The sequence below is a fragment of the Propithecus coquereli genome, unplaced genomic scaffold, assembly GCF_000956105.1.
Source record: "Propithecus coquereli isolate 6110/MARCELLA unplaced genomic scaffold, Pcoq_1.0 Scaffold1, whole genome shotgun sequence".
Taxonomy (NCBI): Eukaryota; Metazoa; Chordata; class Mammalia; order Primates; family Indriidae; genus Propithecus; species Propithecus coquereli.
Window position 1 is genome coordinate 8560360 of NW_012133857.1, and position 27169 is coordinate 8587528.

Consider the following 27169-nt stretch of genomic DNA (forward strand, 5'->3'; position numbering starts at 1 on the left):
GGGACAGAGGCCTCCAGGGCAGCCCCGCGGACACAATGGGAGGGATGTCGGCAAACAGGCCAAGGCTGGAGCTCTGGGACGCGAAAGGGCATCGGAGATACCAGCGTGGAAGGGAGGTATCCAAGGCAGGGAGGTGAGGGGTGTTCGGGACAAGCCCCGCTGCCCGCCCAGAGGCCGCCCACCGCCTGCCCCGAGGCCGGGGAGCAGCAGAGACGTCGGCCCTCCCAGTTTCCTAGACAGGCCGCGGAGGGCCCGGAGCGGCGACGCGCGTGCGCGGCCCGGACAGCCGGGAGGAAGGCGCGGGGAGGAAGGCGCGGGGCGGCAGGCGGTGGCGGCGGCGGGAGGATCAACTGTTGGTCGGCGGCGAGAGTAGGTGAGTGTCCTAGCGGCGTGTGGGGGCGGTGGGAGCGGCTGTGCGGGCGCGGGGCTCGCGGAGGCCTGCCGGGGTCCTCGGCCCTGCCCCGACGGCAGACAAGGCTCGGCCTCGAGGCTGCGCCCTGGGCGGGGGACCTGCCCGGGGATCCCATCCGCTCCTCGCTGGGGGCGCATCGGCGACATCTTCGCTTCCCGGGTTCCGATGTAGAGAATTTGGAGTCCTGCTTTCTCTGGCCTCTGTTTTTTCACCCAATTTTGCAAATAAATTGTGTTCATTAGAAACAATTAGATACCACAGGAAAGTAAAAAAAAAGTAAAAGTAGCCGCAATCCGGAAATCTTAGTCTCCAGGCCTCCTGACTTCTAAACACTGTGGGTAATTATCACTCACATATATGTTCATGCATATTTTTGTTATGAAAGATCATGTTGTTGCTTTTTAAAAGCTTTTGTTAGTATTATTGTGATGAAATACACATACCATTTGCCATACAATAAATAAAAATTTACCATTTTAACCATTTCGAAGTATATAATTCAGTGGCATTAAGTGCCTTTTAAAAATTATAATCTCCTGACCTTGTGGAATGCATTTATTTTAATTTTGGTTAAAATTGGGCCTGGCATTATGACCGCTGAAACATTTTTTTTGCAGGATAATTAAAACATTGTGTTTGCAGTTTATTTCCCATAGTGCACATTTACATGAAGCTATAAGTGGTCAACAAGTGACATCTGTGCAGAAAAATAGCAAAATCTTGTTTGTTAGGGTGTTTGTTTTTCAAAATGACAAATGACAGTGTAGGAGATGCAGTATTTAAACAAAGGTAGAACTCTAACCTACAACCATTGTAGTGTACCCTGACTTGCATAGGCCTAAGAGATCAAAGAATGATCTGTATGCTAATCTGAAAGTGATGGCTAAGAAAGTTCAAAACGGAAAACTCATTAATATTAGGTTGGTTGTTTTGCAGGGAAGTGTCAACGAGTGGTTTGAGCAGTAATTTGATTAAGCAATTTCAGGGAATTTCCATGTGTTATATACGTCTATGGCTGTGTGCATATTCAGGGACTGAAGAATTAGGCTGCTCTTAAATGTTACCTAATGCTGAAGAGAGGCTGACATATTTTGGTTGAAAAACAATCCCTTCTTACTGTAAGCAGAAAAGATAGGAATGTTTTGAAGGTAAACCTCCATGTACACTTAAAAAGGAAACTGACAAAAGCATGAAAAATGCTACCTGTTCTACCAGTAAGTTTTCTGTGGCTTCTGGTATCCAGGAAGTATTTGTGCCTAACCATTCTATTAATATGATGTCAGAGAGTTGTTGGAGAGTAAAAATACATAAAGTATGGTAAAACATAACTTACTATATTTTGCAATTTTCAGTATTTTAGAAACAATTTGAAAGAGGTCCTGTGAACGAACGTTCCTGTGACCCTCAGGTGAATGGTTAGATTCACAAGATTGAATTCTTGTAGAATTCAGTTCTACAAGATTGAATTTATGAGCTTTTGCTTTTCCTTCCTGATGTTAAACTTATTTTCCCCTTTCCTTGTTTTGTTTTACTGTGTAGCACCTGTCACTAACATAACATATTTCTGTCTCCTCATAGGCTCCTCAAGGTAGTGCTTTTTGTCTGTTTTATTCACTGTCGTGACCTTAGTGTGCGGGACATAGTAGGTACTCAATAAATGTATGCAAATTAATGAAAGAATGAGTCCAAATTGGGAGATAATTGACAGTATTTAATGTCCTCAATTTTTAAAGAGCTTATTGTCAAATTAATTTTTAATACCTAAAATGAAAATAAATCAGATAAAAATGATAATGGCTCAAACTTCTTAATTTAAAAAAGACTTTATTTTGAATAATTGTAGACTTGCAGAATGGTGCAAAACTTATACAGAGTTCTCTCATACCTTTTACCCAGTTTGCCTAAAGTTAATATCTTGTATTACTATAGTTCACTCATTGAAAATTAAGAAATTTACTTGATATAGTACTATTAATTAAACTGCAGACTTTATTAAAAAGTTCATATGTTTTTTACTAATGTTCTTTTTATGTTCCAGGATCCAATCTAGAATCCCTTATTACATTTAGTTGTCATGTCTACTTGTTCTCCTTCAATCTGTGACAGTTCCTCAGTCTTTGTGTTTATGACCTTGACAATTTCGTAGTTTTTTGTTTGTTTTGTTTTTTTGATAGGATCTTGCTCTCTCACCTGGGCTAGAGTACAGTGGCATCATAGCTCACTGCAACCTCAAATTCCTGGGCACAAGCGATCCTCCTTGCCCAGCCTCCTGAGTATCTGGGACTACAGGCATACACAACCATGCCCGGCTAATTTTTGTATTTTTTGTAGAGACAGGGGTTTTGTCATGTTGCCCAGGCTGATCTGGAACTGCTGGCCTCAAGCAATCCTCCTTTGGCCTCCCAAAGTGCTAGGATTACAGGCATGCCACTGCGCCTGGCCTGAAATATTCTGTATTTGTGTTTTTAGAATGTCCCTCAGCTTGGTTGCATTTATGTTTTCTTGTGCTTAGATTGAGGTTTTTATGGTTGTTTGTTTTTTTTAACAGACAGGATCTTGCTCTGTTGCCCAAGCTGGAGCGCAGTGGCACGATCATAGCTCACTGCAGCCTCAAATTCCTGGGCTCAAGTGATCCTGCTGAGTAGATGGGACTGCAGGTGTGTGCCTGGGTCCATATGTTTTATTACTGATGTTAACCTTGATGTGGTGGTGTCTTGTCAAGTTTCATCACTGGAAAGTTACTTTCCCTTTATAATCAATGATTATTTGGGGGAAGATTGCTATTTGCATACAAATACTCTGTTTCTCCTTAACTTTCTTCCACTAAATAGCATTCATTCATTGGTGGATCTTGCCTGCAGCAACTATTACTGCAGTGTTGGAATGTGACTTTCTCTTTTCCTCATTCTTTCTACACTTACTCATTGGAACATTGGAATACTTTGTGAGAAAAAGCTGTGCCTTCTCTTCCTTTTATTTATTTATTCAGTTACATTAGTGTGTGCTCATGGATATTTATTTTATTCTTTGGGCTATAATGCAGTGCTATTGTTATTTATTTTGTTGTGTGAATTATTCTAGCTTTGGCCATTGGGAGCTGTGTCCCTTTGACATGACCTCATCCTTTTTTGAGTCTTCCCCTAGTTTTCTGGCATTGCAGAACATTCATCTTTATATTTTCCCTGCCCCAGCTTAGAATCAATCACTTCTTCAAGGAGCCCTGCCTCATTTTATTGTAGAACAAGTTTTGGGCACTTTAGGTATGAGTTTATTTCTTAGTTGGTAAATTAGTATGAATATTATTTTCAGATTTTAAGTACATACTGAAAGCAGTCTTTCTTTAGTGGCGATTATCTTAGAAACTTGTTTGCTTATTATCAGTTTATAAAATATATTTTATGTACACTCACACTGGTAGGAAAACCCAAGAATTAGAGACTAGTTCATGGGGATTTTAAAAGGAAAACAAGTCACATTGCCCAGGAAGCAAAGAAATAAAATAACAAAAAGAAGAAAATCTCCATGAAAAATGCCAAGATGTGCTCTGTTCTTTTCAAAGCCATTTTCATTGTGGAAATTAAACTGGGTTAAGGTTTAAAGCTCTGGGAGTAGAGTCCTGAGAGTAAGTTCCAGCTCAGGTTGCTTCCCAGGCCTGTGTGTTCACAGTTGTGGTATAATCTCAACAAGTCAATAAAGGAAGTTTTTCTTCCATCCTCAAAAGGTAATTGGGACTTGGGAGGAAGCCTGCAGCTTTAGGATACCTGAATTTTACTGGCAGGCCCAGCTGCCTGCTGGGTGGCAGTGTTCACTGTGCTCTGGGTCTTTCATTCAGAGTTTGAGAGGCCCATGAGGTCTTCAGCTTTCTCCATGTTCATGATTTTAGACGCTGGGCTAACACCTTTGATTGAAGGACTGAAATCTTGGCCACATTCACAGGCATTTGCCCTCGTTTTTCTATTTGTCAGTCTTCTATTTACCTCTTTACAAGTACTTCACTGACCTCTTAGAACATTTCTGCAGCAGCTGCTTCAAAACAGCCAGCTCGGAGACTTATTTTTGGTCCTAATTTCACTGCGGGTGTCAATTGTCTTGTTGCAGGAGGAGAAGGAAGATCCTTCTCCCAATAACTGACCCAGAGACCAGGCGAAGAAGATGACAATGAGCATTTATTCACTAGTGAGGCTCAGAGGACAGGGTCCAAATTCTGAGCCCCAACCAAGGGGTGTAATAGTCTTTTATACATCTCTAAAGGATGGTGAAGGGCACAGTTACAATGTGTTTATCTCTAATCTCCAGCGAGGTCTTTGTGTAAGCTATGGTCCTATATGGCGTTCCTAGCTGATTTGTTATCTCTCCAGTGCAGGCCTGTTCAAGCAAGCAAGTTACAGAAGCCACAAAAGCAAATTTTGCGAATTTCTTTCCTGGTGTGGAGTTTCTTCCTGTTTTTTTTCTTTCCTGTTTCACAGGGCTGGGGACCCCTACCATACCCTGAGCTAGGTCAGTGCCTTTTATATTTCCCACTGGGTGTATTTCTTCAAAATATTTCTCTCTTGGCTCACGCCTGTAATCCTAGCACTCTGGGAGGCCGAGGCGAGTGGATCGTTCTGAGCTCAGGAGTTTGAGACCAGCCTGAGCAAGAGTGAGACCCTGTCTCTACCAAAAATAGAAAGAAATTAATTGGACAGCTAAAAATATATATTGAAAAAATTAGCTGGGCACGGTGGCGCATGCCTGTAGTCCCAGCTACTCTGGAGGCTGAGACAGTAGGATTGCTTGAGCCCAGGAGTTTGAGGTTGCTGTGAGCTAGGCTGACGCCACGGCACTCTAGCCAAGGCAACAGAGTGAGACTCTGTCTCAAAAAAAAAAAAAAAAAAAATATTTCTCTCTGTCCTCAAGTTCCTTCTCTTTAACCTCATTGCCAGATTTCTCTTCACCCTTAGCAGCATTCTGGTTCTTTTCATACTTCAATTTTCTTTCTCTTCTTCTATCTGTCCTACAAGTTTGGGGCATAAGGAATGTGCCTTTTTGGTTTTACCACAGACTTTCAAACTACCTTTCTTGATGGCTATATAAATTTACACTTCTATCAGTGGTTTGTGTTTGATTTTTATTTTTTGAGTTTTTTTCATATTAATGTAGTCAAATATATCACTGTTGTGTTTGGGGATTTTGGGTGGTTCTAGGTGACCAGCTTCCCCAGAGGCCACTTCTCCCCTTTAGCTTGATCTGCACCAAAGATGAATCTTAAGACACTTTCTGATGCTCAGGCAGTTTATTCTGGCAGCACTCTTATAAGACTGATGGTGGGAGTAGGCTGGCAGCATGGGCCAGGTACATTTAGGGGTCAGATGTACTGAACAGGATGATCCACAAACCATTCTCAAAGTTTGGGGAATCCTTCCCATTTTTTATAGTTGTATTCAGTCTGGGCCTTACTGGGTGTTTCTTTCATAAGGAAGTTTAAACTGTTCCTGTAAGAGTAAGATTTGTTATAAGGTTTCTGAGAGTTACATCTGTGCTGAGGTGACCTTGTGTCCTAGAAATTCCTGGGCCAGTTTGCATCATACTAAGTGACATGTTGTGCAGGCCCTGTGAGATGCCTAATTGGGCCTTGTGGCTACCATTAACTTTTTAGTCACAATGCGTAATACGTGTCTTATAGTATAATACAATCACTCTATTCCTTTTGTTGTTTAAGAAATCTTTTTTTTTTTTTTTAAGAGACAGTATCTCATTCTGTCACCCAGGCTGGAGTGCAGTGGTGTGATCACTGCTTACTGCAACCTTGAACCCCTGGGCTCAAGTGATCCTCCTGCCTCAGCTTCCCAGGTAGCTGGGACTATAGGCACATGCCACCACAACTTGCTAATTTTTGATTTTTTGTAGAGATGAAGTCTCACTGTGTTTCCCAGGCTGGTCTTGAACTCCTGGGCTCAAGTGATTATCCCACCCTAGCCTCACAAAGTGCTAGGATTACAAGTGTGAGCCGTCGTGCCCAGCCAGAAATCCTTCTTTACCACAGGACTCTTACTCTTTTTTCAGAGTTTTGTTTTTGAAATCTAACTCTTTAACTAGAATTCATTGTTTATTTGCCTAGCCAGTTTTCCCAATACAATTTATTGAATAGTCAAATCTTTCTCAAAGACTTATCATGCTACCTCTATCATGTACTAAATGTGTATGTGTGTATAAGCCTGTGTGAGGATTCTGTATTGTTTCTTTTATGTAGTATTTGCATATTCCTTCAGTAATACACAGTGTTTTCATTAGCATAACTTTATAGTAAGTCTTATTGTCTGGTAGAACAATCTTTTCCCCTCTTAAAAGTTGTCTTGGCTATTCATGGCCTTCTCCTTGTTGATTTGAATTTTAGAATATGCTTGCCAAGCCCCAAGAAAAGAAACTGGAATTTGGTTGGGATTTTATTGACTTTGCACATTAGTTTAGGAAGAATTGACATCTTAAAAATATTGGTTTTTCCATACTTAAGATTTATTCAGAGCTGTTATGTCTTTTGGCAAAATTTTCTGTTTCTCTATTAAGATCGTGTACATTTTTTTGTTCACTTTATTTCTGGGTGTTTTATGTTTTTTGTTGCTGTTGTATTGATTAATTTCTGATTGGACATTGCCCAATTAATTTGCTAGAGTGGCTCACAAAACTCAGGGAAACACTGACTTACATTTACCAGTTTATTATAAAGGATATTTTAAAGGATATAAATAAACAGCCAGATAAAGAGATGCATAGGAGGAGGTCTGGAAGGGTCCTGAATATGGGAGCTTCCATTCTTGTGGAGTTGAATTGTACTATCCTCCTGGCACATGAATGAGTTCTTGTTCACGTTCCTATAAGCTTCTACAAGTTCAGCTGTCTAGAAGCTTTCCATACCCTGCCCTCTTAGTCCTTTTATGTAGACTTCATTGGATAGCATGATTGAAGCATGGACAACCATGTAGAAATGTGATTGGACAAAAATAGTATGATTAATACTAATAGACTGAGTGGGGAATCCCAACAAGGCAAGTCTGTTCAGATTCTATTTGGCCTCTCTGTACAGCATTCCTTCCTCCCAGGTATGGGCAGGACCCCTTCTGAAATGGGGGTCTTATGACCTGCAGTCAAGCAAGGTAGGTCAGAGAATTTATGGCCAGCTCCAAGACAGAAAAGCAGGGGAAGATTAGCATATACTTTTAGTTTCTTTGGCCTGCCTTGGGGAGAAAAAGAAGCAGATGAAAGGAGGGCAGAAAGTCAGAGAGAGAGATTCTGTTTTCTGAGACCTGCTCCTGAGGCTAAAGTATCCCAACATTATAACAAAAGATTGTCTTTTACTTTATTGCTCTAACGCTTTTCCAGTGCTGCTTCAGGAGCTGAGGACAAAAGGCCAAATACCTTAACAAAAGATACGCTTATTGTTTTAGTCACTTAGGAATTAATAAGGGCTATGGAAGTTATGAGCCAGAACCGTGGACGAAAACCAAGTATCACAGATACCAAGTCTTGAGAACTCTGCCTTGTCGTAGATCCTAAAGGTTTTCTCCTATGTTTTTCTCTAAAAGTTGTATAGTTTTATGGTTTATATTTAAGTCTGTGATCATATTAAATTGATGTTTGTAGAAGGTGTGAGGTTTAGGTTTACTTTCTTTATTTCGCCTATGAATGTCCAGTTGCTCTGGCAACATTCGTTGAGAAGACCATCCTTCCTCTTTTGAATTACTTTTGTACCTTTACAAAAAATTAGTTTGGCATATTGCAGGGGTGAACTCCTGCACAGTGATGTGGCTTGTAGCACAACCTCCTTTCCCCTGTATGATCAAACAGACATTTCCTGAGAGCCCAAAACGTAAAGTAGCTTCTTATTTAAACGTCACAACCCACAACAGAGATTTCGAGAGGTAAAATGATGCATGCACAGTTACACAGCTAATAATTAGGGAGCTGGGTTTGAAACTATGTCTGTCTTAGTTCACATTCTGTAGTCTTTCTACTAAGCTCTGCTGTCTCCTGAAAGTGGCTTGAACCCTTAGACACCCCCTGTTATGATGAATTATTAATATAAAAGGAAATACAGGGTCGGTGTAATCCTAGATTTCGTAGGCTGAGGTGGGAGGATCTCTTGAGGCCAGGAGTTCGAGATCAGCCTGGGCAACATGGCAAGATTTCATCTCTACCAAAAAAACAGAAAAATTAGCTGAGTGTGGTGATGCACATATGTAATCCTAGCTGCTCAGGAGGCTGAGGCAGGAGGAATCACTTGAGCCCAGGAATTTGAGGTTGCAGTGAGCTTTGTTGATGCCATTGCGTTCCAGCCTGGATGACAGAGCAAGACCTTGCCTCAAAAAAAAAAAAAAAAAAAGAAAGGAAATATAGGAGTTGAGTGGGCTGCTGGATTAGTAGTTTTTAATCCATTGGTGGGTCATAAAATCAATTAGGGGATTCTCAATCAGCATTTTGTTTTGTTTTTGAATTGCTTATTTGATTTTTTTTTTTCTTTTTAGAGACAAGGTCTCGCTCTGTCACCCAGGCTGGAGTACAGTGGTGCAATTGTAGCTCACTGTAACCTCGAACTCCTGGGCTCAAGCGATCCTCCTGCCTCATCCTCCCCAGTAGCCTGGACTATAGGCGTGTGCCACCATGCCTGGCTAATTTTTAGAGATGGGGTCTCACTATGTTACCCAGGCTGGTCCCAAACTCCTAGCCTCAAGCAGTCTTCCTGCCTCGGCCTCCCAGAGTGGTGGGATAACAGATGTGAGCTACAGTGCCAGGGTCAGATATTTTGAAATATTGTATTATAAAATTAGTAAAATCACATTTTATATTAAAAAAATCAGTTGAGCATATTTGTGTGGGTCTATTTCTGATTTTTCTGTTCCATTGATCTGTCTCTTCCTCTACTAATATCACACGGTCTTGATTACTATAGCTATAAGTCTTGAAATCAACTGATTCCTCTTACTTTATTATTTTTCAAAATTATTTTAGCTATTCTAATTCCTTTGTCTTCTTACATAAATTTTAGAATAATCTTGTCTATATCTATAAAAAAAAAATCTTGTTGAGATTTTGGTAGGAATTGCATTAGATCCATAGATCAATTTGGAGAAAATTGACATCTTTACTATGTCAAGTCTTGCAATACATGAATATGGTGTCTGTCCATTTATTTAGATCTTCTTTGACTTTTTTCATCAGCCATTTATGTTTTTTACGAAGTTTTTTATGTATAAACTCAATACATGTTTTACTGTATTCTGGGATATTTTCTTAGCTTACTACCCCAATAGGTGACATTCTAGTCCTGGTCTGCTTGATACTGGCAAATACATCTGTGCAAATGCTCTTGTACATGCGCCTTTTTCTCATACATCCAAAGATAATTCCAACCAACAGGATCTTACTGCACCATGTATGATGGACATCATTCTTTCATCCCCTCCTGAATGTTGGTTATTTCAGTCTCTTAACAGTGACTTCTGATGTCCTAGCAAATGGCATCATCCACTGCAGTGCTGAGAAGGTACTCCCGAGGACCCAGCAGCAACACGGCTAAGGCAGACTTGTTTTGAGCTCTTCTGGTTAGGCCCTGAACGGGAGTGATGCCTCCAGGCAGGTGGTGCACTGTCCATCCAGTTCAGGCCCAGTCTTCAAGGGAGCGAGGACGCCTTCAAATGGTAAAGAAGGAAGAAGAGGATGAAGGCTGCACTTCGGTGCAGGCTGCCAGGCCACAGACTCTGAACCGTCCTGGCCAGGAGCTGTTCCGCCAGCTCTTCAGGCAGCTTCGCTACCATGAGTCTTCTGGGCCCCTAGAAACTCTGAGCCGGCTCCGGGAGCTCTGCCGCTGGTGGCTGAGGCCTGACGTTCTCTCCAAGGCACAAATCCTGGAGCTGCTGGTGCTAGAGCAGTTCCTGAGCATCCTGCCTGGGGAACTCCGGACCTGGGTGCAGCTCCATCACCCTGAAAGTGGGGAGAAGGCTGTGGCCTTGCTGGAGGAGCTGCACAGGGACCTTGATGTGACACCATGGATGGTGAGTATGAGCAAGTGTGTTGTGCCCAGTGAACTCTGCCTGCTGGTGAGCCAATTTGTCTGGGGGCGGGGGCAGCCCTCTGAACTGTCAGCATTGTAGAATACATGGGAAGCCTTCCCTTCTCATTTCCTTGGCACCTGAGCAGCTGAGAAATGGACCCTGAGCCATGGACCTTGAGCAGGTAGCCCTTCCCAGAGGAACATCAGCTCCACATGGGGTCTGCAAGTATCCATAAATAACAGTAACTAGTCTTCGGACACAGCTGCTTACAGTATACAAAGTCCATCTCCATGTATTATCTAATTTGACTTGAGACTGACCATAGCCTTGTAAAATGGTGGGGGTTGGGGCAGCACCTAGAGTCAGGACTCCGGGCTTCTGAGTGAGAGAATACGTGTTAAAACCTGGAAAGGCAGTCTGCATGTACCATGTTGCTTCTCAGGAAGCTTTTGAGGATCTATTTTGTGTGCACGGTTGGCGGTTGGGGAGGAGGGATGGATGTGAGTGCTAAAGGGTAGCCCTGGGCTGGGAAATAGGAAGATCTCAATTTTAGACTTCATTCCGTACCTTCAGTGTCCTTGGCCACATTGTTATACCTTTCAGAGCCTCTGTTCGTTGAGAAGAAAATGCAGAAATGATCTAATTGTAAGCAATGTTCAGTAAATATTTGAGTGCCTATTGTGTACCTGGCCCTGGCAGAGTTGACAGTCAGTCCCAGGCCCAGCAATAGAACTGTAGCAAGTCAGTTACAGCGCATTCTTCCTGCTGCTTCTCCTGCACACAGGGAGCTGATGCTTCCTGTATTGTTTCAGTTTTTTTGAAAGATCATTTATTATTTTTGTTTTAGGTGCCTTTCAAATTTTATCTGTGTAAAAATATGTGTGATTCTGTGTGCATAATTCATGTATAAATGAAAGTTGCTGTTAAGATTTCTGAAATAAATTTGACATATTTGTCCCCCAAACTTATTGTAAAAATTAAATCAAATAACACATCTGAACATGGTCTACCAAGAGTAAATGGTAATAACTCAACACAAGTTATGACTATTAGAAAATATCTTTGCTTAACATTAGGTACTATTTTAGTACCTCAAAAGAGGATTTGTCATTTTTACTAAAAAAATATTCAGAAGGGCCTAATTATAATTTATAAAAGGAAATAAGATACACAGTAAATTTGCAGCTTTGTAATAGCTCATTTAGAGCTAGATGTAAGGTTGAAAATAATCCGTGAAAACATTGCCAAATGAGCAGAAAGGGCCTAACTGAAAGCTCCTTAGAAATTAGAAGACAGTGGGGGCTGGAAGAAAGCCCTCCAAATTCTTTTTTTATTTTTTATTTTTATTAGTCCCCATAGGGACCATCAAAAATTGCCAATGCCAACTATATTACAAGTCGTCATGGCAGAAAAGCCCCCCAAATTCTGAAAATGAACAGAAATGCTTAAGATACATATAAAGTCACAGGGTCATCCTAGAGTTCAGCAAAATTAGGGCACTGAAAAACCAGGGCCTGAGAAAGTTTGTCCTTAAACTCATGTGGCTGTGCTTATGTTCTTATTATTTCTTTATTCTTCCTTTAGTCTGGTTTGAGAGGAGCAGGAGATACATTACCATGATGATCAATTCATTATCTTTAGTGTGTGTCTTTGCATCAGATGTTTAATGGCCTCAGGCTAAGAATTGTTCATATTGGTATAGAGAATGTCTTGGCCACGGGAGCAGGAAAACTCAGAAGTTCGTTGGCTGTAGCTTCCTGTACTCATCTCCACATCAGAGACAACCTTGCCTTATAGACCAGAGCAAAGGCCTCCTCTTTGCTGCTCTCTGCTTCAGTAGGCACTGCCATTTTTTACACTAGAGGCTTTTTCTTCTGTGATTCCACGGCTGACCCTCATAATTAGCTCTGCCTCTCTGGAGGTGTTACTATTAAAGTCAAGTTTGCAGTTGGGAGCTAGCCTACCTCTTTGAGTTCTCTGTGCATATCAGTGCCTAGAGTGGTAGATGTTACCTGACAGTAGATATTACTTGACCATCTCTGCTATGAACCATTATCAGTTTAACTCTCAAGAACTAATTTCTTCTCTCTCATTTCTAAGTTTCAGGTCAGGGGTGGGTAGTGGGGAGACGTCACCGTGGCATCTGAGGACTGACAACAATGCTGTTACTGACTTGCCAAGTGCTTCCTTGTGTTGAGTCCTCATTAGAGCCCATGGAGGTGAAAGGGTGGGAGGGGCTTCCTTGTGTTGCAACTTGTGCTTTCCCCCCTGCCTGGAGGTAATACAGGACCTGGCTCCTCCCTCTCATGGCCCGTGCCCTTTAGAGACCTGCTATGTGGCCTCTTCTCTGATCTGATTCCCATGAGGATATCCTCTCACAACATTTTCTTCTTGCCAGGACCCAGGCTCTGCCCAGAGCCCAGATGTGCACTGGATGGGTACAGGAGCCCTGCGATCTGCACAGATATGGCCCCCTGCTTCACCTCTCAGGAACGGCTCTGCTTTGGGGGACCACCTGGAGCCTCCCTGTGAAATAGGAGCACGTGACTTCTTGCCTGGGCAATCCGGTACTCGCTGCCTGGCCCTAAGACTCCAGCCTTATGCACACCTCTTGAATTTTCTATGGCGTTGTCTTTTCACCATTTGTCCTTTCACAAGAATCTTTCTGTTCTGGCCCTTAGATCTGTGTCCTCTCCACCCCTTCTGTGACTCATATCTGGCTAGCTCCTCCCCTCATTGCACCCCGCCCCCCAACTCCCAACACACGCATGCTCCCTTCCTGGCCCCCAGTAGACACACATGTGAGATGGACATTTAGTAATAGTCTGTGCCTGCTCATGGGTCCAGGAGACCTGTGTATGTAGGGAAGAGTGGGCTTAGTGGGGCGTCCAGAACTGGTCAGCTTTCTCATGGCTTTTTCTTCTCCTTCAGATCCTCCTGCTGCCCAGGTTCCTGCCTTTTCCCAGAGAGAGGGGTGCCCAGGAGACCAGGTAATGGTAACCAAGTCCCTGACAGCCCAGCCCCAGGTGAGCCACAGGGCCTTCAGTCCTTCCTGATGTCCCAGCGTTACTGCCCAATGGAGTAGTACAGCTCTCCTCATCCTGGGTTTCTCTGTCTAGTGACCTCACATCCATAGATGCATGTCCCAGACACCAGATTACCTTCCTTGAGCTCAGAGCTTTCCTCCTGGGTGATGGTCGTCTGTTCACCTTTGCCAGATCTGTTTTTCACTCACCCAGAGCCAGCCCATTCCCCTGCCCCCTTCTAAAAACTGGGAGCTGTGGACCAGCTCTAGGGCACAGTGTTTTTTCAGGAGGCTATGACTTTCAAGGACGTGGAGGTGACCTTCTCCCAAGATGAGTGGGGATCGCTGGACTCGGCTCAGAGGAACCTGTACAGGGATGTGATGCTGGAGAATTATAGGAACATGGTTTCTCTGGGTAAGTCATTGGTACTCACATATTTCTATCCACCTTTACTTGTGCCTTCTTGGGTTTGTTTTTTTTTTTTGAGGACCATGACCTGGAGCCACGCCCAAGAAGCCTTGAGCAAGTGGACTGCCCTTCTTGGTTTTTGTAGTGGTACATAGAGAGGGACCTGACCTGGGTTTAGATCCTGGCTGTGTAACTGCTAACCAGATCACTTAATCTGGCACCTTGGTAACCACTTTTGGAAAATGGGGATAATAGGCTGGGCATGATGGCTCATGCCTGTAATCCTAGCACTTTGGGAGGCCAAGCCAGAAGGATTTCTTGAGGCCAGGAGTTTGAGACCAACCCGGGCAACATAGCGAGATCCTGTCTCTACAAAAAAAAAGAAAAGAAAAAAAGAGAATCAGCTGGGCATGATGGCACACACCTGTAGTCCCAGCTACTTGGGAGGCTGAGGCAGGAGGATTGCTTAAGCCCAGGAGTTTGAAGCTGCAGTGAGCTATGATCATACCACTGTGTTCCAGCCTAGGTGACAGAGTGAGACTGTCTCTTAAAAAAATAAAATGGGGATAATAATGCCTGCCATTCCGGGTTATTGTAAAGATTAAATGTAATGTGTTTTAAGTTCTTAGTCCATTTAGGCTTTCAAAAAATGTTGATTTAACCATTTGAGTAGCTGTGTGGTTCTCACCTCTAGAGAATTCTAGTGATCCTTTTGCCTGCAACTTCTCTTAGCCTCTCTCCTCTCTTATCTCTGTTTGCTTAGGGCTATCAGAAACGGCAGTCTGGGCCTCCTGCCATAGCTTCTTTCACCTGCTTTCCTGTCCTTTCCCACCTCCCTGCCAGGACTTCAGGCTGGGAGAGTCCTCTGGTAGTTCTGAGTGATCCATATACCCTCCCATCCCATTCCCTTCTTTTCTGCAGTGGGGCCATTCACCAAACCTGCTCTGATCTCCTGGTTGGAAGCAAGGGAGCCGTGGGGCCTGAATGTCCAAGCAGCTCAGCCTAAGGGGAATCCAGGTGCTGCCCCTACGGGTGAGTTCCAGAGAACCTACCAGGTCCTGCTCCTCCCACATCTACTCCTCTCTTTCTTTAGGTCAAGTATATCACTGGTGGCTTACTTCATTGTTTGCTAGAAGATCTTTTTGGTTTGTTTGTTTCAAGTCAGATGGGTAATATGCTGATGTCATAAAAAGGTTTGAGGGAGGTGCATCTCACATGTGAGTGTGAAAACTCAATCATCACGCTTATAAACTACAAAAGGATCTAGAAGGAAAATCTTTAACAGTGTTGCTAAGGGGTGCTGGGCCCCTGGGCCTCTCCTCTCTTGGTTGGCCTTTGAGAGGCCATTTGTTTCTAGACCTGTCCCTTCCCCCTTCCCCAGCAGCCCTCTCATTAACAGTTCTTGCCGGAGGGCTTCACTGTTCCTGTATTTTTCATTCACTGATGTCCTTAGCCCTGTGCCTGTACTCCTGCCAAACCCCCATGTCCACCCCATCCTGTACTTAGGAGCCCTCATCACACTCCTGTTCCTCTTTTTTGCTTGGTTTTTCCTTCTGTGTTAGGCTGATCTCTAGTCCTTTGAGCCAGGCCCTCATTGGCACCCTACCTCTTGGCTTTTGGGTATATTTCTATGTTGCTCCTGTGCCATGATTCTTCTCCCCTCACTGACTATCTAACACTCTCTTTCAACCTGTTCATTTTCCTGCTGGGTGTGATGTCTACGTGTCTCTAGCTCCTGTGCCCATCTTGCTTTTCCTCCCCTCCTCCCTGTTATCTGGGATACTCTTCCATCTATGCTTTGCCTTATACTTGACTATTTTGTAAAGGTATTGGAAGTCAGGCAAAAGCCTCACCACCCAGACATTTCATTGCCCCTTGGTGCCTTCTCTAGTTCCAAGTATGGGAAAAGAGCACATTCTCTTCTGTTTTATTTTTTGTCAGGTAAGCTCCAGATTAAAACAAACAAGTTCTTCTTAAATCCGGAACCTTTGGAAGAAGCAGAAACCCCAGCTGTGCCATCAGAATGTCTTGCAACAAGTGTTTCTCAGGGAACAGGGCTCAGCAGATCTTTTGAACCAAAGAGCAGGTTCAAGGATCAATATGGAAACCCCATGCAAGTGAGAGTTAAGAAAGAAGAGACCAACTTCAGTCACAGGACAGGAAAAGATTCTGAAGTATCAGGAAGAAGTAATAGCCTTGACCTAAAACATGTTACATATTTGAGAGTCTCTGGGAGAAAGCTATCCCTTAAACATGGCTATGGCAGACACTTCAGTATAATGAGTTCACACCACTTTGACTACATAAGATATGGGAACGGGCTCAGATACATGATTGGGGGCTTTAACCTACTTCAGAGAATTCATACTGGACTGAAAGGGAACAAAAAGGATGTGCGTGGAAAAGACTTCAGCCTTAGCTCTCATTATCAACATGGGCAGAGCCTTCCCACAGTGGGGGCGTCATATAAGTGCAGTGACTGTGGGAGGATTTTTAGTCATAGCTCCCATCTTGTATGTCATCAGAAACTTCATACTCAAGAGAAAGCATTTAAATGTAGGGTGTGTGGGAAAGCCTTCAGGTGGAGCTCCAACTGTGTGCGACATGAGAAAATACACACTGGGGTAAAACCTTATAAGTGCAGTTTATGTGAGAAAGCTTTCCGACGTATGTCAGCCTACCGTCTGCACCAAGAAACCCATGCTAAGCAGAAATTTCTTGAATCAAATCAGTACGGGGAAGTGCTCGCCTACAGTTCAGGGTTTGATCATTTGAGAGACCGAAGTGGGGAGAAGCTCTTTGACTGCAGCCAGTGCAGGAAATCCTTCCACTGTAAAGCCTATGTTCTTGAACATCAGAGGATTCACACCCAGGAGAAACCCTATAAATGTACCAAATGTAGGAAAACTTTTAGGTGGAGGTCAAATTTTACTCGTCATAGGAGGTTGCACCAGGAGGAAAAGTTTCACAAACAAGATAAATGTCAAGAAGACTTCAGGCAGAATCCTAACTGCAGTCAGCCCCAGGATGCCCCCACTGTGGAGCAAACTTTTTTGTGTCAGCAGTGTGGCAAAACATTTACTCGAAAGAAAACCCTCATTGATCATCAGAAAATTCATACAGCTGAGAAACCATACCGATGTGGGGAATGTGGCAAAGAGTTTATCTATAAGTCAGCCTTTATTGTTCATAAGAAGAAGCATACCATGAAAAGAAAACCTGAGGGTGAGCCATCTTTTAAGCAGGACAGAGTGTTTGCAGTTCCTCAGAGCAGTCACACGAGAGAGGAACCCTACAAATGTAGCCAGTGTGACAGAGCCTTTCGTAATCACTCATTCCTCCTCCTGCATCAGAGAATTCACACTGGAGAGAAGCCGTACAAGTGCAGGGAGTGTGGGAAAGCTTTCAGATGGAGTTCCAATCTCTACCGACATCAGAGGCTTCACTCTTTTCAAAAACAGTATGAATGTCATGAAATTGAAAAGACTCCAAATCTGGAGCCGAGAATCCTCACTGATGAGAAACCTTTTTGGTGTCAAGAATGTGGAAAAACCTTTACACGTAAGAGAACTCTTTTAGATCATAAGGGAATACACAGTGGAGAGAAGCGCTATAAATGCAATCTGTGTGGAAAATCTTATGATAGAAATTATCGTCTTGTTAATCATCAGAGAATCCACGCTAAAGAGAGACCTTTTAAATGTCAGTGGTGTGAGAAAGACTTTGTTGGGAGACAAACCCTTTGTAATCATCAGAGAAAACACATCAGAGTGGCAAAGTCTGAATGCCACGTGCCCGGGTTGTTGTCCTGTCAGGACACAGAGTTGAGTTTACAGGAATTAAAACCAAGTAAAGAGAAGCTTGTTGAAGATTGTGAAAAAGTCTGTGACCAGAGCTCCAGGCTCACTGAACTCCAGAACATACCCACTAAGAAGAAGTGCCACAAATGTAGCATTTGTGGAAAAGCTTTTGGCAAGAGTTCCCAGCTCGTTAGCCACAGGAGATTTCATACTCGAGAAAGGCCCTTCAAATGCAGCAAGTGTGGGAAGACCTTCAGGTGGTCCTCAAACTTGGCTCGGCACATGAAAAACCATATTAGAGATTAGCCTAGGACCTGACAATGACAATGGGGTAAATGATTCCTAGCAACCTGCTAGAGAAACCTTAATTATAGGCACTGTGGGGAAAACCTCTACAAGGGGCCTAGTCCTTTCTGTTTTGGAAACTAGTGACAGAATCCTGAGGATTTAAAAGTTCAGGGAGTCCCCAGCCTACCTGCTGGAAGCGATACTGGGGGAAGAACAGCAACATGTTCTTTGGAGCCCTTCTGAAAACCTGGGCCAGTAGGAGTGGCCTTTGCACAGTAGCCTGGGGCACCTTCAGCCGGGTCTCCTACCACACCTCTTAGAGAGACCATTGCCCTTTGTGGTTGGACAAAATGTCTGTGGCATCGTGACCTGTGGCTGCTGGAAACGGGCCAGTTGGATCCTAAGTTTCTCTTTGAGCTTGGCCTGTGATGATGCCTATTCTGTTGACTTTAAAAGTAGCAGCAGCAGCATCAAGAACTCCTAGTCTTCCTGTTTGCCTCCTGTGGAGTTCTGGCTGGGCCTTCAGCCTTCATAGCTGGCTTTCACATGTCTGCGAGGGGGTTAGAGTTGTCTCCATGGCAGGTGGAGAACAGGGTGCTGGGCTCGATCGCTTGGAGCATGGATCTCTACTGGTACCCCGTGGCCATCTCCACGCCGCAGGTATGCACAGGCAGCAGCAGTCCATCTGTTCAGCAGAAATGTGCTAAGCACTTGGTGTGTGCCAGAGAACTGACAGTGACCAGAACAGACAAAAACCTTGCCATCTTGGATCTTTACAGATGATAAACCAATGGGATATATAGTATGCTGGATGGTGCTATGTGTTGTGGACAAAGGAGAGCAGAGGAGACTGGGAGGTGGGTTGTGATTTTAAAGAGATTGGTGAAGGAGGGCCTCAACTGAGAAGGTAAAATTTGAGCAAAGACCTGAAGGAGGTCAGGGAGTGAGCCATGTACATCTTTAAGGAGAGTTGCAGGCAGAGGAGGTGGGGTCTTGTTTGGTGTTCTCAGGAAATAGCAAGGAGGCCCCTGGGATAGAGTGGAGTGAGCCAACTGGCAGAGGTGGAGAGAGGGCCAGCGAGGTGAAGGGCCAGGCCATGTGAGCATGGCGGGTCATCCCTGGGGCTTGGGCTGCTTCAGAGGGAGGTAGGGAGCTTCTGGACAGTTTCAAGTAGACAAATGATGTGGCCTGAATCTGAATTACATTTTACAAAAGTTAACCACAGACCCAAGGACAGTAAAATAGTATGGCTGATTTTTACGTAGTTATCTCTGCTGCCAGTTTCCATAAATGAGACCCTCCCCCATACCCCATTTCTGAATTTCCTGTAAGGTCTTCAGCCCTCAGCAGATGTAAATACTTAACCATTATTGTGTTTACATCTCTAGCCTCTGCACACTGCAGGCAGCCCTCACCTTCACATAGCCCTCTCCATGCGTGGGGAACCTGCTGCTGGCATGAGGTTCAACCCAAAGGTGCCAGTGCCTCATGGGGGGGGCAGCAGGGAGGAGCCCTCCTCGCTTGCCCACCCACTTGTTTTGAAGCAAAAAGCAAGAGCCATCTCAATGCCGTAAAGTAAAGGAGTGGTGTTTCTCAAGTGTACATAAAGTAATCATTGCTTCTGATTATTGAAGAGCTCAGATTATACATGTCAGGATAAAATGTTTCACTCAGTAGTAGAGCAGCATCTCAGACTGCATTTTACTGCAGTGAGTAGGGGCCCACTCACGGAGCAGGCCATTTCTTGTAATGAGAAGAAACCAACCTGGAAAATGTCTTCTCAGTAGTGTGTAGAGCAATCTTACCCGCTCAGGATCACCTTGGGCAAGTGAAAATGAAGGCTCTGGTACTGTGTGGTGGTACATGGGATGGGCAGGGAGTGGGGCAGGCGTCTCCTGTGGTGTCCTGGTACACATTCAGCTTTGTACTCAGAAGGTTTGGTCATCTTGGCTCTGCCATCCTCTTGCCTTCCTACAGCAGCCGCCCACGGCTTGGAATCAGGTGTCCCTGCACTGGCATAATTCCCCAAACTGGCACTGAAAGTTGCTGGGCAGGGTCAGAGTCCTGTGTGCTTAGGGCCCAGGGTCATGGGACCCTGGAGTCATTAGATCTGGGTTCCAGGCTCAGTGTGCCTTGGACTGGCAGAGTGATCTAGGGCAAGTCATTGGACCTCTGCCTCTATTTCCTTGTGTGTGAAATTAGACTACCTGGCTGTGCTGCCTGACTCCTGGGACTGGTGAAAGAGGGCTTGGTTTACTAAGACTCTGGGTTAGATGGTTGACCTCTAGGACCAGGGCCCTCACAGAGGCCGGTTGGTGCTCCGACCACGGAAACCCCTTTCTGTCCATATTTTCATCCCCTTATTTCCTGTGCCACCTGGCACCTGGTAAAGTTCCTGCCCCAGAAGGGGTGGTTTTTTTTTCCCCTGACCATATCCTACATGAAGTAGGAGTGTTTTTACTGCCATTTTTATAGAATGAGATATACTTATTTTAAACATTCCAATCAAATTTTAAAATATATAAAGAATGAAATAAAAAAATAGAAATTCTTCTATACTAAAGCCGTTCATATTTTGGGATTATATTGATGCAGTCTGTTTAATAACCTGAGTTTTCAAATCTTAATTCTATAAGTAATAGGTGATTATCATAGAAATATTAGTAAATACAGATTAGGTAAAAGGAAAAAAAGGTCAAAGTCTGACTACTTGATGCTAACTACTAAGCATTTTGGTGTAATCAGTATTGGATTGACTTCATTTCATGCACCTCCCTGGACACCCCTGGACTGTCCTGCCTCCCTTCACCTGGAGTGCCACACTTCTGTCTATGCTGTTCCAGGTCATCTGTCTTCAAGGCCTGACCTTGTCTGACCCTCATCCCTCTAAGCCCCTTTCCCCTGGCCCCACCTCTCTTGTTGCCTGTATCTAGCTGTGTTAGGTGTTGTTTGGGTTTCTCATTATGCCCATCACTGCAGCCAGACCAAGTGCTCTGGAGGCGAGTGTTGGGTGCTTATTTATCTGTTTGCCATGCAGAGGAAATTTTGCACAAAATTACCTGTTAAGGAATCTAGAACCAAATTTAGTTCAGCTAAGTCAGGGTTGGGGTGTTTTGAAGTGGCACTTGAGTAAAATGTTGCCTGGAAGCCACCCCAGAAGCACACACCTTCTGGTTCAGGACCTGGCGGTAGATGGTTCTGTGTGGCTCCAGCTGACAGTTACCAGTTCTCATCTTGTAACCCAACCTGGCCTGGAGAACATTCAGGCTTCTTCCCCTCCTGCCCACCCACCTTCGTTCCCTTGGAGGAACTCAAGTTGGGGTTGGAGAGCACCAGAAGGGCTGGGACAATCAGATGGAGCAGTAGGTATCAGAAGATCTTTCTGTCACCTGGTCAATGTAGTCAGCCCCCCCCCGCTGCTGACAGATACTGTCAGAGCAGACTGAGGCATGTGCAGAGGCGAAGGCAGGGGACATGCAAAACAATACAGACCATCTCACACTCAGCAAGTTGGCAAATATTTGAAAGCCCAAGTGTGGGTAAGTATACAAAACAACAGGAATTCACACTGCTTTGGGAGGGGAAATTGTGACAAATACTGTGCCAAGCAATTTGCAGAACCTTGTAAAGTTGTGTGTTGTGTACTTTACTAGCCAGCAACTCCACTCCTAGATATGTCCTAGAGGAGCTGCATGTGAACAGATAAGTGAGTTTAAGACTGTTGACTGCAGTATTGTCTTGGTAGCAAGATTGGGAAAAGCCTGCATTTTGTCAACAGAAGAACAGATAAATAAATGGGTGGTTTGGGGCACTTTGGAAAGTGAATATGAAAGAGTTAGAGTTACATCTTTCAACACAGATACAGAGAAAACAATGCTGAGAAGGTTGCAGAAGCAATATAAGGTTGTGTAAAGTTAAACATACTGTGTATCTGTAGGCACATTACTTCAACTTATTTGTGTTTTGCTCTTTCTGTAAAATGGGATAGTAGTGCCAACTCACAGGGTGTTTGGGGGTGGGGGGGTAGTCAATGAAATAATGCATGTAAAGTGCTTAGAATAGTGTCTGGCATGTAAGTATTGTTGGCATATAATAGAAAGTGTTTTGCACAATAATCTCTTTCCTGTGGGTTCAAACAATGTGAAGTAAGTGTAAAGTCATGTGTTAGAATGATATGTGTTTATCAACGCTCTGCCTTCCCAGGGCAGGAGGTGCTGATGGAATCGGGGAGGGAGGGTACCTGGGGCTTCAGTTTTGTTTTTTTTCTGTGTAAAACTTGATGCAGATGCATCAGAACTTTAAGATTTAACAGGATAACATGGTGGGTTCTTTTTAACTGTTTGCTTAAAGTATTTCAAAATAAAAATATTTCTTAAGCATGGTTTCTGCCATTTACATGATGTTACTTAGAATAAGCCAGTTAATCTTTTAAGCCTTCAGTTTCCTTGCCTGCACAAGTAAGGAGCAACACAAATGGCTGTTAGTAAAGGAATGGTTAAATAACTCCAGTACATTTATGATGCAATAGCATGCAACAGTTTGAAAAAATGAGAATATTCTCCATGTACTGACACATGATCTCCAAGACATGCAGTTTATAGGACATTTTAAACTCCATTTTAATTCCTCTTTGCCTAAAAATAGCAAGTGAAGCCAGAAGCTATAGACTCATACTTTTCTTTATTTTTTTTTTTTGAGACAGAGTCTCACTCTGTCACCCCAGCTAGAGTGCAGTGGTGTCATGTCATCATAACTCACTGTAACCTCAAACTCTAGGGCTTAAGCAATCCTGCCTCAGTCTCCTAAGTGGCTGGGACTACAGGTGTGCACCACCACGCCCAGCTAATTTTTCTATATTTAGTAGAGACAGGGTCTCTTGCTCAGGCTGGTCTCCAACTCCTGTCCTTAAGCAATCCTCCCCATCGGCCTCTCAGAGTGCTAGGATTACAGGTGGGAGCTACCACGCCCAGCCAATAATTTTAAGGAAGAAATAGGAACCCCGGGACAGAGATGCTTTTTAGCCATTCTGTTTTATTAGATAGGTGAGCAAAAGGTGATCTAATATTTACATGCCAACTAACACACCTTTTTAAGTTAATGCTAACCTTACTAAGAACAGCAAGGAGATTTTTATCAGCCAGGTTTTAGGAGTCAGAAACCATACCAACTATTTAACAAAGAGAACTTATAAAGAAGTGTTGACTGTATTTAAGTGACTAGGCAAAAAGAGAATGCTAAGGTATTATGAAGGTGGCAGCTGCTAAGCAGCCACCACCCCAGGACTGGGGGAGCTGTAAGAGTCTGTCCCCATGTTTGATGTTTGACCGCTGACAGCCTTCAGGCCTACCCCCTCACTTTGCCCCATATCTGGACAAGCTGATAAGAAAGCCCAGACACTTCTGCACCAGAGTGGAAGTTCCAACTTTGCAAACCTTGGCTTTGGCTGTACACTAAACCCTCATCCCCTAACCACAATAAAACCCAGAGCCACTTGTCCCTCCTGTCACTCCAGCCAAGCTGACTGGCCTGGGTGCCTGCTCTGCGCTTCCCAGAAAGCCTCACATGAGTAGTAAGCTTTTTCATAATCTCTTGGTGTGTGCAGTATCATTGGTCTTAACATCCGAACCACTTTGGGTGGTGGTAGAGTGTTGATCTCTCCTCCCATGGGGCAAACTTCAAAGCAAAAACAAAGGAGTGGTTAGAGTTGTCAAAGGCAGGAGATTGGAAGAGGAGGCCTTGTGGAGCTGAGCTTAGACCTGTGAGGAGGGAAGTGCTGCTGGGCTGATGCTGGCGTCTGAGCTCAGAGGAGGGGCCCCATGGCTTCGGGACCCATGCTCCTGTGGAGGGACACCAGCCACTGATGCTGGTGTCTGGGGGGAGCAGGAGAGAGGAGGTCACAGATTGAACTGCAAGTGTTGGTTGGACCCCATTTTGCCCGAAGAACATGTAATGACCTCCCCTGAGGTCTGTGTGTCTTCCCAAACTCCGACACTTCTTAGGACTTAATCCCACTGCCCTTTTTTGCATCTAAACCTACAATTTGACTCATGTTCTGCTAGGCCTTAAAGGGTGGAGTACAAAGTGTGAGGAAATACACACCCCCCCAAATTACATAATTTTGCCAATTTTTGCCGACAGAAACCTGGGGGAGGTGTAGGAATGGAGCCTAAGGGTATAGGATCATGGTGGAAGGAATATAAAGTCAGATCAGGCCAAATTTACTGATACGGGATCATTAAGCAGAGATTTGGGGTTCATTGTTTTAACTTGAGAAGCTGAGAATGGCTCTAACAGTTGCTTGCTGGTTGAATGAATAGTGGACCTAAACATACCTACACCAAATGAGTTGAAATGCCGGAACTTCCTCGGTATGCTAGAGGAAGCTATCTGAACGCTCAGGGAGAGTGAGTGTATATATCATGTAATAACTGCCCACCCACCCAGGGAAGGTCCAGACAACACTGCTTTCATCAAGACTATGAGAAATAAATTCACGTGGAGAGTCCCAGGTATTCTACACAGGTCAAATAACAGTGGGAAATGCTACCATCACCCTGGGATTCCTGAATGCAATGGGGATGATGGAATCCTGAGGAGGTTGGGACCATGTGCTGGTGTTTGGTCATCAACAAGATGAGTGTGGTCACTGGTAGACAGTGGGGCTGATGCAAAACTGAACAGTCTGATCCTTGGAGATCTTTGGTGTTGGCTAGTTGATCATGGTGTCCTGAGAACGGAAATGGAAGGACAGCCTACTAAGATTTTACTTGACCTAAATAAGTGGAAAATCTCCAGGTCTAGTGAATCTGACTTGAATTATCAAGACAGTCATACTCCCTCACTCAATTCCCACACTTGAGCTAGTTCACAGACCCAGAGCTTCCTGATTAAAGGATAGGCCAGGTCCCTTTGAGGAAAGACCCTACTACAATGAGAGTAATTTTAATCTTCCCAGCCTTCCCCAGAGGCACCCAGAGCCATGTACCACAGTGACTGTGCATTGGGAAGGGCAAATAATCAGACTTTTCTGGGATTGCCAGACCCTGGTTCTGAACTAACATTAATTACAGGAGACTGAAGATGCCAACACGGTTCCTCAGAGTATCAGTGCGAGGAGGTCAGGTGATCAATGGGCTTTTTGGCTCAGATCCATCTCACAGTAGGCCTAGTAGGTTGCTGGCCCCATGCTATGGTTCTTTCCCTGGTTCTAGAATGCATACTTAGAATAGACATTCAGCAACTGGCAGAATCCCACATTGGTTTCCTGATCCAATGAAGTCAAAGCTGCTATTCCAGGAAAGGCCAATGAGAAGCCACTAGAACTGCCTCTATTTACAAAAAATAGTAAAGCAAAACAATACTGCATTCCTGAGGGATTGCCAAGATTAGTGTCACCATCAGACTTGAAGCCACATCCCCGTTCAACTCACCTACGTGGCCTGAGCAGAAGACAGGTGAATCTTGGAGAATGCCGAGTGGATCATCATAAACTTCACTGAGTAGTGACTCCAAGTGCAGGTGCCGTTTCCACATGTGGCTTCAGTGCTGAGCAAACACGTCTGACGCCTGGGTTGCAGTTACTGATTTCGTGAATGCTTTTTTCCCTCTGGATTTGTTAGTAAAGACCATCAAGAGCAGTTTGCTTTCAGCTGGATACACCTTCATCACCCTACCTCAAGGCTGCATGCATTCTACAGCCCTGGTCACAATCCAGTTCACGGCTACTTTGGTCAACTTCCCACCCTTAGGCCGACGCACTGGTCCATTACACTGATGATATTATGTAATTTGACCTGGTGTGCAGGACATAGCAGCTACTCTAGACATGTCGGTAAGAAATAGTATGCCATAGTGTGGGAAATAAACTCGGCTCAACTTGGCCAGGGTAAACAACGTTTTACAAAATTCCTTTCTCTATCTCTTTCTAATAGTTATGTTCTGTATGTTTAAAGGGGCCACATGAGACGATTTTACATGCAGTTGTCTGGATCATATGGTAACTGTGTTTAACATTTTGGGGAAATGTCCAGCTGCTTTCCAAAGGGGCTGCCACAGAGTCTTAGATAATTCTCAGCTCTCGACAGCCATTCATCCTCTCAGTGGGGCCTCCGTGCTGGCCTTCCAAATATTGTTTTGGGGCTGACTTGAAACCTGATCATGACCAGCTAATTTGCCAGGTCCAGTGTAAAATGTTCAAAATCACTCAGAATCTCAGGGCAGAGAGAGCATTAGCACAGCTGTGGGGCCTCCTAAGTGCGGGGCCCAGCACGACTGCCCCGGCTGCGCGCCCACAAAGCTGGCCCCGGCACAGGTGCATTTGCCATGGTGAGAAGGAAAGGGAGCTGATTGTTCTTGACTTTCCCACTCTCTCTCCAGGTCTGGTCCCTCTAAGATCAGGATTCAGAACTTGTTCCTTGAATTCCCGAACCTTCCCCACTCTTTCTCCCTGGGCATTTTTCTCATAACCCCACAAGACCCAACAGGAGTGGCCTGACACGGGTTTTGGGAACAGCTTTCTGAGACTGCGCTGAGTCATCTGTCCTGTTTCCTTTCTTCAACATCTCCACATCCTAAACCTGCCCTTCTAATTCAGCTGCAAAGGTGAAAAGAGCTATGAGGCCTAGCTTCCCAGAAAGCTTTGGGTTGTGAGTTACCGAGAATATCTATTTCCTCTCCTCTGGTGCTTTATTTTCCAGTCTCCTTGTTAGACTGCTGAAAAGTTAACTTGCTGAGATCTTCTGTGCTCACTGGTGCTGTCTACTCTTCCATGTGAAAATGAATCAACCAGAGGTTCACAGCAGGGATGAATCTGTTGAACAGAATTTTAATGAAAAGGAAGCCGACACAAAGGAATATATACCGTATGATTCCACCTACTTACAGTGAAAAACGCATGAAACAAAGAACGAGCACATTTCTGCCTTGCCAGCTGGTCCCCTGTTAGGCTCTACCTTCAAGGGATGTAAGAAGGAAGCTGCAAGGTGAGAGGAATGGAGTGTGATGGTTAATTTTAGACATCCACTTGGCTGAGCCATGGGGGACCCAGGTATGTGGTCAAACATTATTCTGGGTGTTTATGTGAGAGTGCTTTTGGATGAAATTAACATTTAAATTGGTGGACTTCGAGTAAAGCAGATTGCCCTCCATAATACGGGTGAGCTGTATCCAGTCAGTTGAAGGCCTGAATAGAACAAAAGTTTGGTCTCCCCT

At 44.3% G+C, this 27169-nt stretch overlaps 1 protein-coding gene across 1 annotated transcript; it reads left to right on the forward strand.

Annotated features, from left to right (window-relative positions):
* The first annotated feature begins 316 nt into the window (after positions 1 to 316).
* Positions 317 to 20458, forward strand: ZNF445 (zinc finger protein 445). Its single transcript, XM_012659297.1, has 7 exons — positions 317 to 373; positions 9869 to 10437; positions 12836 to 13004; positions 13369 to 13427; positions 13751 to 13877; positions 14793 to 14903; positions 15813 to 20458. Exons 2-7 carry the CDS (start codon positions 10009 to 10011, stop codon positions 17975 to 17977), a joined length of 3060 nt encoding a protein of 1019 aa, XP_012514751.1. The 5' UTR covers positions 317 to 373; positions 9869 to 10008; the 3' UTR covers positions 17978 to 20458.
* Positions 20459 to 27169: the final 6711 nt, after the last annotated feature.

What these genes read in the sequence shown, in the direction of transcription:
- ZNF445 (XM_012659297.1), top strand. Translation starts at nt 10,009, where the DNA reads ATGCCTCCAGGCAGGTGGTGCACTGTCCATCCAGTTCAGGCCCAGTCT. An exon ending in TTGATGTGACACCATGGATG is followed by an intron (nt 10,438 to 12,835) that starts GTGAGTATGAGC and finishes TCTTCTTGCCAG; the next exon opens with GACCCAGGCTCTGCCCAGAG. An exon ending in CTTCTTGCCTGGGCAATCCG is followed by an intron (nt 13,005 to 13,368) that starts GTACTCGCTGCC and finishes CTTCTCCTTCAG; the next exon opens with ATCCTCCTGCTGCCCAGGTT.